Source organism: Atta cephalotes (genome assembly GCF_000143395.1).
Source record: "Atta cephalotes unplaced genomic scaffold scaffold00015, whole genome shotgun sequence".
NCBI classification, from domain to species: Eukaryota; Metazoa; Arthropoda; class Insecta; order Hymenoptera; family Formicidae; genus Atta; species Atta cephalotes.
In genome coordinates, this window is record NW_012130079.1 from 2,756,248 (window position 1) to 2,767,521 (window position 11,274).

Below are 11,274 nucleotides of genomic sequence, written 5' to 3' on the forward strand. Positions count from 1 at the left end.
TTATATATATATATATATATATATATATATATATATATATATACTACTATATATTTATTATATATATATATATATATATATATATATATATAATAATATTACATATACATATATACATATACATATTTATATAAATAGATGTTTACTTACATGTTTAATATATTTTTTACTTATTTATTATTGTAACACAGGGACTACATAAGATATTTTATATACATTTATAAGAAGTTAATAAATGGAATAATGATTACATCAATGATATTTGTTTTATGTGATAATTAGGTATAAATTAAAAAAATTATTTGCGAAGATACGAAGATACATAGGATAATTTTCACCGTTTTAAAATTAATATTTTTTAAATTTAATAAACATGATATGTCAGCGATAATATAAATACTCAAGAAATAAGGTTTATCTTCGTCTTAATCAGAAAATAATTTACAATATTTAATTTAGCATTTCTATTTTTTTCTAGCTTTTTATATTTTGGGAGCATTAAAACTGTAAAAATTTTTTAAGAAATTATTTTTTAAATAAATTATTTAAAAAAAAAGGAATAAAATTGTGTTGCAAAATCGTTTTGATTTATTAAAACTATCGTTTGATTAATTAATCAATTAATATTAATTAATTAATTTTGATTTAATAATTAAAAATTATTCTTCACGTAAGAATATTAGAAGATATAAATAAATATGTTTTTTCTTAAAATGGATAAATTTCATCTTTTAATTACACATTAATTTTTCATAATTTTAACAATTCGTTTTAGAACAAAAACTCAAGTAATCGTTCAAAATTATATTTAAAAAAAAGCAAAATTAATTTACATGTGAAATTTATTTATATATTATACAAACATTTTACATTTTATGCATATTTTAATACTTATATTCCATATATTTTTAAACATTCTCAAATGAATGTAATTACTAATTACCGTTTTAGGCGATACATAAAAAGTGAATTCATAAAACAATTCGCAATGTATACGATAATAGTCCATTCATCGAAATATAAGGAACGAAATATTCAGTGTAGATTAATTGTACAGAAAAATTAAAAGTTATCGTTATAATTGTTATTGTCGGCGAGCGGCGTCTCATTGTTTATATCGCGCGCCGCCCCGCGTCATATTTACGAGGAAGGTCGCCGCGTCATCATTTTCGTCGCGCCACTCGAACCAACAGGCAGCCGAGCAGCTCTGCGCGTACTGCGTAGTATATACATGTATTACGTCGCAAAATGCGCCGCGGTAAGTATTATATGACACTAGAGATAAAAGAAATCACAAAGATACCTCGTTCTCTGTTAATTGTCGGATTATTCATCTACGCGATGGATTGACTCTCGCCATTCGCACGATCAGTGAACGCGAGTCAAATCGCCGGTCGTTTGTTTGCGCGGCGGATGTTTCCCGCGTGAGAAATTTATTTTATCTCTAGAAGTATATTCGAGGAGAACAAGAATAGATTAACATTTGCCACTAGTTTTACTTGATGGGCGATATTATTTCTCGAAGAAGACTTGAATTCGACAAATGCGTTTTGTGCCGCGTATTATTCAATAATGAGAGTTTTTGCGCCGCCAACTAAAGCAACTACTTCGCGCGTTTTTCGTGTGATTTACATAACGGAATGACGGGATGTGTCAATCGTTTAACTGTGTTTTGTTGAATTTACGGGCTTGGAGTTATGTCGCAAGCGATTCGGGTGTACATTTTCGAACGGCTCGCTCGGTTGCTGATTCGACTCGCATTGTATCCACGCGGCGTCGGTGTGAAGTTGGCGACATTCGAATCTCTCGGCAAGTCGTTGGATTTGAACAACGCGACAACGCCATAATGCGTCGATCGTTTCGTCTCGGGAGTGTAAAATATCGCGATTGTGATATTGTTACTATTAGTTCGGTCTCGGTTTCCGCGTTTTCGTGAGTGTTGCTTCGTGAGAATGCATGTGCAGCGGGCAATCTTGAGACGAGGACGTCAGATTTATTGGCAGAGCGTCGCCAGCGTCGCATCGCGTCGAATTGATGGGTGAGTACTTTTTTCTATTATTTTTTTCTTTTACGATGAGATGATGGATTTATGAATATTAAATGATTAGATGTAATTCGTGAATGAAAAATTAGTTAAATTTATAAATTAATATAATTATATAATTATAGTAAAATATAGAATAATTATATATAAAATTAATATATAATTATATTATTTATGTATAATTATAAATTAGTTAAATTAATTAAATATATTCTCTAAAACTTTCAAAATGAATTGTTACTCTGGAGAAAAAAAATCTCACTTTTAAAAAATTGAAAATTGAATCACTATGTTTCATGATTGGCTCAATTTTCTTTATTTAGAGAATTTCACTCCAAAAAAATTTTGAGATGGAGTAACATATTTCATCCAATGCTTGGAAATAAATAAAATGACTATTGATGATTTTATTTTTAATATTTTATAATTTTTAATAAATTAAAAAAATAATTCTAACCAATTAAATTTAAAAAATGGTTTCGATCAAGGATAAATTAATTCAATTTGCATTGCGTCAATATTACCAAAGGTTCTTATTTTTAGATTTTAAAATATTTATAATTCTATATATAAAAAAATAGAAAGAATTTGTCATTTAAAAGCAAAGAATATCGACAATATAGATAATGAGAAATAAATGCTATAAGAAATCGAAATAATAAAACACGTAGATGCTACAGAATTTTATTTATTATATGGTAATTTCCGCATTATACGACTACGCATTGTAGCAAGAATTCTAATGATAAATAATTTATATTATTAGAGAAAAGTGCATATGTAGATATCGAGTAGGAATGCTGGTATTATATATTTAGAACAATATCAGTGTATATTTTTGAAAATTTGAATACATTCTAAATGATATCGATATTATCTAGATCTCATCTAGGAAACTTTACTACTTTAGACTCGGAAACTGCTTGAGAACCAAATGCTTCTATCTTTTTATCATTGAGCAAGATAGAGAGAAAATAAAAAAAAGAAAAGAGACTGATTAGTTCTGATATTTATCGTTTTTTGTTTTCTTTCTATCTTATTCAACAAGATAATAAAAAAATGGAAACATTTAGCTCGCGAGTGTTGCATAAATCTATTCTAAATAATATCGATATGAATTGATAGGTACTTGATTTGAATTGGACGTTTCTTATTTGAAATGCATCCATAATTCTTGTAAAACTCGATATTACTTATTTTTTAATTACCTTATATTACATGATATCGATGAAACGATATTTAGACATTGACTAAATTTCATAAATACATATTGAACTTAATCCCATCCCTAAATACAGAATAGAAAATAAAAGCGGGATGAAACTTGCGCAATTCTCTCTCAGCATCTAAAGTTAGTATATAGAACGATGATTACTTAATGATCCATCTTTAGGTTTGATTGTTTTAATATCCAATGTTTAACTACTATAAACTTCTACATATAATTCGGAATTTCATAAAGACTTGAAAAAGTTACAAGATATTTCCTATCAACTTTAACATCATCAAGAACATTGTTCGATATAATTCTGAAATCTTCATATATGTATATAGTTTTGAAATTATGATATTCTCATAGATATAGTTTCGTTTTTGCAATCACGTATAATATTAACATTTCTTATGCGTCAATTCGTTCTTTTTACTCTTGAAGATAAAGTCTAACATTTATATAATTACATGTGCTATTTCGCAAATCTATATATACACATTGTACGCTGATAATAATATTATTTGCATGTATATTCCTCGGTGCGTTCCATGCAAGTCTCGCAGTGTACGCGGCAACACCAGTGAAACTTGCATCTGCATTGCCACGTTCTCGTGAATTGATGTGTATTGTAGCCGCGACCGCAACACATTAAATCGCATCCATCGGTTTCTAAAAACAGAAAAAGATTTTTACTGTTTTCGTAAGCGAGAAAAAATTCTTATTGAAGAATTAAATAGAATATCTCGATAATTAAATTAAATATTTGAAATAGAAATATGTCTAAAATCAGCAAGCTGATTTTTTTTGGAAATGAAAATTATGAAAATTAAATATTTAATAAGATAGCATATTATCCATGGAATTATGAAACTTTGTGTCAGGACTTCTTTCTCTTACCTGTGCTAGTACGGTTGCAATATCTACCCTGTGTACCGAGGCTACCTTGCGCCAAGTCCGGCTCACAATAATTGGGGGAGGGTTGAAGATAAACTAGCTCACTTCTTTTTGGAATTCTTTTCGGATTTATAATCGAGCTTATAGTCGGGCTACCATCTTTGTCTTTCGACCGTTTCTGTGTTGAAAGTACTAAGTACTTCTTGGACTTGTTGATTTTCTTCAACAGTGGCTGTCGATTGTGCCGCGATTTGGCGAAATCGTTCGGCTTGCCTTGTGTTTTAGCATCGTTTCCCAATATGGGCACCATTTCTGGTAACATTGAATGCGACATTGCATCTAGGGTCTGTAAATTATATGAGCTACATCAAATAATTTGCATTAAATTTCAGAAATAGCAATAAGAACAGCATTAAATCAAATCATTATTGAATTTGATTTATATGTATATTGAATTAATCTCGTGTTTTAAATTGAGCGTTGATTTATTCGTAATAGATATTCACTAGAACAAGCTACCTGAACTGTGGGTGGGGGAGGCGGTGTAATGGCCATGACAGGTTTAGCTCTCCTGTATTTTTTCATAAGTGCATCGCCAATCTGACGAAAACTGGGTAACGTTCGCCAACATGTTCTTACAGTGCAAGATCCAGATACACCGTGACATTTGCATTCCGTTTGTAGAAGAGCCTTCACTATCTGAAAAGAAAAAAATGTTACAAATAAATATAATTTCTGTAATTATGCGATTTCACATATTTTCTTCAATGATGACATCCGATGATTAATTCTTTTTATTCAACTACTTCAACTTTTAAATGAAATATACAATATTTGAAAAATAGGTCTTATTTAAATTACCTATATATACAGTATTGATTTATTTCAGCAATAAAAAATTTTTGCTACTCTTTGAATTGATTTTACAAGTTCAAATATATCATAGAGACTTTGTGTGTAGAGTCTTAAAACGCATTTATATATCGCATCGAAACAGATTATCACTTCTATCGTGCGCTTAATAAAGTGTACATCGATTTGTTCCTTACATTATACACGCGTATCCTATGCAAATTTCAAATCTACACATACGATCATCTTTTCAGAGTCTTTTTGGTCGGAGAACGAGAATGAAAACAAAAACTTACAATGCGCTCGATGAGAATGAATGCGTCGCCTGATGCTTGAATCATTTTCAAATGATATATACACGGGTCCATTACGAAGAAATCAAAGGCGTAGAGTTTCGAACTGTCATAATATTATACGTAATTCAATTATTTTAATCATCTTGCGTGCAATTTTTTAAAATATTTTTCATCATGTTCAAAAAAATCTGTGACTATTCTATTCATTATTTCACTGATTTATATATTTTTCATTTAACCGTGCTTATGTAAAATAGAAATGTTATTATACAATTATTATTATTTTGCGTACAATTTAAATATTTTACTTGAGATAAACTTAGTAGAGAAGTATTGTGAATTATCCTAAATTTTTAATTTTAATTCGAAAAGAATAAGCGAATTTGATTACATTCTTCATAGAGCTGAGAATCGACTATATATTTTGTAACGAGATGAAAATTACAAAAGTGAGCAAATTCAGCAAAATTCATAATTTTATTAATGCAAATCTTCAAGTGTAAAAAATAGCTGCAAAATATGTGTATATTATTAATTTTCTGTGTAAAAACTTAGATTACACATTTAAATGTATGAATTCATTTTTTATACAATAGTGTTATTTTTAAACGGAAAACCATTCACGCACACATATAATGTAGTCACTTTTTACATATATGAACTTCTAATGAATGCCAATTTTGCACCAGTGAATTTTGCTCACTTTTGAAATTTTCATCTCGTTTCATTACACAGTCGACCTCCAGGTATAATAACACGACTTGAATTGTCATAGGTCGCTAATTCTCGCGTTCTCTCGCGTTTATGAACGATTACGATGTTCTTCGGAACAATATATAGCGCGAATTTCGCATCGCCACGCCACTGGCGCGGGAGATGCATTTCGATTAACTCAAGGGTGATCTTAAACGGTTGTAATCGTATCGAATGTTCATCTGCAAAATCCTACGCACGCTCGATTCCCAATGGGGACCCTTCATTGTGCGCTGATCGTGGAACACGACGCGAACGCGTATGAAACTGGTTTAACATTTCGAATTATTCCGGCGCACCGCGTCGGTGCCACATACGGAGGAAGGTTTAAAAAAATCTTCAAGGCATAAAATATGTGGCGCGCCGGGGCGATCAACGTTAAGAATAAATCATTACCTCTGGGAGTACACGTACGTGCACATACGTGCATGTACACAGACCAAGAGAGAGGTTTTATTGCCCGCTTGTAATAAGGACCAATCGAGGTAGACGAAAGTTCGAGACGAACTTTCCCCAATTAAGGCGCGCCGCCCTCACCGCTTCACCTTCGGGCATAATGCAATTGTTTCTTACAAACGCTCGTTTTCGATCATCAACCTTGCCGCGTGAGAATGATGACGATAAAAAAAGAGTTGTAGATTATTAGATCGAAAAAATGATCGGATTTTAATCTTGTATATATGCATTAGTAATGTCTTGTATTCCCTTTCTCTCTCTCTTTTTTTCTCCCCTTTAATCCACCTCCTATTTCTCTCTCAAAATAAAAATTGGACATTACCATAGACAGAACATTAAGATATCTAGATACGTTAAGCAAATAGTTATATGTACGCGAATCGCAGATCAACGACATTGTCTTCCTCGGTATAATTGGCTTCCCGCATAGGTTATTGGGCGATAAATCAAAATTGGTAATGTCTGATTTGCATACGCTTGGTGCACGATGAACGCGCCTCATTATGGATATTATCACTCTGTTATCCGATCTAATCTGTTGCCCATAGTTACAAGTTAACATGTGAGGCTCAATTTGTATAATGATTTTTTATAAAATATTAACACGCTAAAACACATTCCTACATATTACTGTATAATCGAACATTTCTCTTCTTGACAAATTGATTACTTATTTTCCTTATAATATTAATTATTCTTGAATTATTGTTCCTTCACTAATTTCCTACATGACAGCATAATCATACGTAGAATATGAGTGAGATAAAATATTCTGCGCATATATCGTTACAATAGAATTGCTGGATTAGAATATTGTGAAAGGAAATGTTAAGAATTTGTTTAATTACGACGCGTTAAAAATACAAAATTCACAGAATAAAACTGATAACATTATATCAATTTTATAATATACAATTAATAATGATAAACGGATTCAACTCATCAATTTAATAACAAAAATAATAAGCAATAAATGGATCAATGGGAATCCGCGCAGAAATCAATGCGCAAATTCAATGAATGTTATGTAGAATATATACTATATTACATTATTAAGTGGGAAATTATAATATTAATGTTACTAATAGTTTGTATTCTGCGGCAAGACTTTGATTGTATTCTTTATAAGAAAATCGTGGGCTTCGAATAGCGGGTAATCAGTTTGCAAGCGTAAATATTTAGGCGTAGAAGCAAATTAAGTTTCATGGGAAGTATATCTGTCTACTTCAATTACATTGTATATCATTTGTATAATATGATGTTATATAATCTTAGAATATATAATTACGCGATGGGATTGAGAAATGGCGAAGAGCTGTGCTGTCGTCAAATATCAGCGAGCTTAATCTTCGCGTTAAACGATTTCTCTTGTGAGTTACGGTAATTAATATTGCTTCACGGCAATTATGGTGCTCATTACATAGTATTACTTTCTGCTGACGCATAGTTTATAACTTGTGACGCCCGTGTCTGATCTCCTCTCATGAGAAACCTATCAGCTTTTTTTTTTAATAATATTATAAAGATAAAAATGCAAAAAAGAACGCTATCATTAATTACTACGCTTACCTTTCTTCCGGCTTTATTATTATGAAGGTTCATCAGGCTCCGAGCATCGCCTTCGATCTCTCTCGCATCCAGAAACCTACGCGCGAACCTAACATTAAATTATAATATTAAAATTTATGCGTGTTTTAGCGTTCGCCGTATTCGCGCCGTTCGCGAGCAAGCTGGCGTAAGAAGCGACAAGAACTGATAGTGCAAATTAATTAACTATCAGTTTAATTACCTCATCCCGTACGTGACGTCGGCGCTGCAACCGCCCCATTCCCAACCGTTCGGTGGTAATTCCTTCCTCGTCCTATAAAAATACGATATTAATCAGTAATAATTAACACGTTGCGTGCTGTGCGCAAAACGTCACGGAATTTATAGCCTACCTTACAGCCGGTTCACAACCGCAAGCTGTGATGTTGCCACGGCTGCAAGCTGCTGTCACTGCATATGTGACGCCGGCCGAGCTTATCGCGTATGTAAAAGCCGCCTCTTTACTACCTGCGAGTAAAAAAATGCCAAATTTTCTGCTCTTATCTCATACAGATTAGAGGGTCGATTTGATTTTTGTACAAGGGAAGTTGACGAAGCAAATTTGAGAAATTTGCTTAAACATTCAAATCGATATTTCTAATTTAGTTTTAATACATATTATATAGTTTTAAAACTTATATAATAATTATTAATGTTATGATATCTTTTATTAAAATTTTATACATATAGTTATTATATAATCTATATATAATAATTTAACATCTATGCCTACATAAACCGTGGCAATCATTTCAAATTTGCACGTCGACTGTGTTCCGAAATTCGAGATTCACGATAGCAGGCATATTCAAATGGACGTTACCTTGTCAAGTATTTTCATCACGCGAATTTACTACAACTAGAACGCTCGCCATCGCACTATGCGCGTAAAGCGCGAACGCAATTAATTACGCCATGCTCTCAGCTCGTTTACCGTGTCGAATGAATTACCGTATGTCCGTTTTCTCGCGATGTTCATTTTTCATTCCATTATCAGAGTCGACACCTACGCGCCGCTCTGTCTTGAATCTGTCGGAGCCGGTTGGCGTTTCACTCTATCGTCGTCAAATTCATCCAGCTGTAATTTGCTTGTCAGTGTTTGCTAGGGCGTGCAATAATCATGTAAATTCGGTTAAAGAAGAGGTATTGTACATTAGCTAAATGTTGAAATTCAATGTTGGCTATGAAGATGTCTACTTCGTGAACCTTTAAGAACCAATTTACAACCAGTACTGCTTCCACTGATTTATGCTATTAGGAGAAATTATTGCGTTACAATATACAATAAATACTGTGAAACAACAGGCGCGTTTACGTCTCTCTCATAAAATTGTGGTCACAATACCATGTTCTGCTCTTTACGCCATTCAGTTTCTATTATTTCTAGACATTCTATTATTTCTGATAATATAACAGAGTGGAGTGTATCTCCACAGAGATGAAGTTTTCATGTAACCGATTTTTAAAAATATTTTATTACTTTTAAAGTTGATCTTTTTATTATAAAAAAAATTGTAAAATATTTTATTAAATAAAATAAAATAAAATATAATAAAATATTATATATTATAATAAAACATCGAGAAAATAAATAGATATTCGAACAATTTGTGAGAGATTGTATACCCGTTTGCGAAAGCGCTATCCAAGCATTGTATTCTTCCCGAGCCGGCGCTCTAGGACGCGTCGTGAAGGAAGCTGATTGTGCGCGGAGACACCAACGGATACCATCGGTCAAAAGGTTGATGAATTTATGCTGAGCGTTTATGTCAAAGGACGGCAGCGCAGGCATCTATTTAGCGTCAGAGAAGCCGGTAAGGGGTAAATTTATCGTTTCGTTGGCGTTGCCGCGTTGTCGCTGAGACTTTTCTCTCGCTCTTTCTCTCCCGCTCCGACGGAGGAAGAGAGGTGTCCTTTCCATAAATTCATTTCAGCTGTAAAACGTGAACGCACCAAATGAGCACGGCTTCCATATTAGGGTCCGGCTCATGTGATACCGAAGAGTCGTTGTTCGTGCCGAACGGGCAATGCGAGAGACGAGAGTAGGCCTCAATCTATTTGCGATGTATATGTGCAATGTACATAGTCTTCTGTATACCCGTGTATTTGTGTGTCACATTACCTGTGCACTTATTAACGTCTGAAAATATTGCGGAGCGGCAAATAAAATGAGAATGGATTATCTTTTTGCGACGTAAAATAATGTTCTTGTTAAAATCAGTCCTCGTTCAAATGACCGTATTAATATTGATTCGCGTATAAAAAAACTGATATAAAAATACTCTCTAAATCTGAATCAATGGATAATCATTATATCAATGCCAAGTATGCCACTGGTAATCAGTGAATGAAATGTGAGATCCCTAATCTAATCTTTATGGTGTGATTTAACTAATCTTGTTTTAGTGCTTAAATTCAATGAATATGATATTGGAAGATTGAAATTAACGTGCAAATCAGTAATTTAGTTATATAATCCTCAAATATTCTTTCTTTTTTAGTTGAACTTCACTGATTATCAATGTAAAGTATGCCACTTATTAGTAATAAGTGACTATCCATTGATTTAGATTTAGAGAGTACATTATTTATAATCCCGATATTTACATTTCAAATTTCGATTGGATTTGATTGTTTCGTACTATATATTTCGTAAATTAAAGTGAAAGTAAAGGGTGGTATCGCAAAGTGGTGGTCGTTTGACAAAAATAAAAAAAAGAGGAGAACAGCGCAAAGTCGCAAAAGAGGAATGGTCCGTGATTGATCGTTATACTGGCGATCTTTTAATTTATATCATTGCATTTTAAGTGACTCGCGTAATAGCTATATGAAATTTATAAGTCACCGCGTCACCGAACGTGGGCGATTATTTACGGTGATCGTGTGATGCGTACTCAAATTTAATAATGAGTACGTACTCATCGCAACCCTTCATTTTATCGTATTATTCATTATTTAGCGATAGTCACTTATTGATTAAAAATATTATTAATGTAAGGATATAAACATTACATGTATCGGCTAAATTAGCTTGCATATATATCGTTTTTAGCCAACGATTCATTTTATATCCTGTTATAAATTTATAATCGAAAAAATTATGATTTGTGTTTACTTTAATTGGTTCATTCATTTAGAATATATATATATATATATATATATATATATATATATATATA

General features: G+C 32.3%; 1 protein-coding gene across 1 annotated transcript in view; it reads right to left on the reverse strand.

Moving 5' to 3' along the window:
* Nucleotides 1–3,774: 3,774 nt before the first annotated feature.
* Nucleotides 3,775–11,274, reverse strand: part of LOC105618028 (protein Wnt-7b) — a 48,166-nt gene continuing 40,666 nt past the window's right edge. Inside the window, exons 3-8 of the mRNA XM_012199567.1 lie at nucleotides 8,449–8,563; nucleotides 8,298–8,369; nucleotides 8,078–8,165; nucleotides 4,671–4,850; nucleotides 4,155–4,497; nucleotides 3,775–3,926 (exon numbers count right to left, since the gene is read on the reverse strand). Of these exons, the coding sequence (XP_012054957.1) occupies nucleotides 3,775–3,926; nucleotides 4,155–4,497; nucleotides 4,671–4,850; nucleotides 8,078–8,165; nucleotides 8,298–8,369; nucleotides 8,449–8,563 (950 nt within the window). The remainder of the gene's footprint in view (nucleotides 3,927–4,154; nucleotides 4,498–4,670; nucleotides 4,851–8,077; nucleotides 8,166–8,297; nucleotides 8,370–8,448; nucleotides 8,564–11,274) is intronic.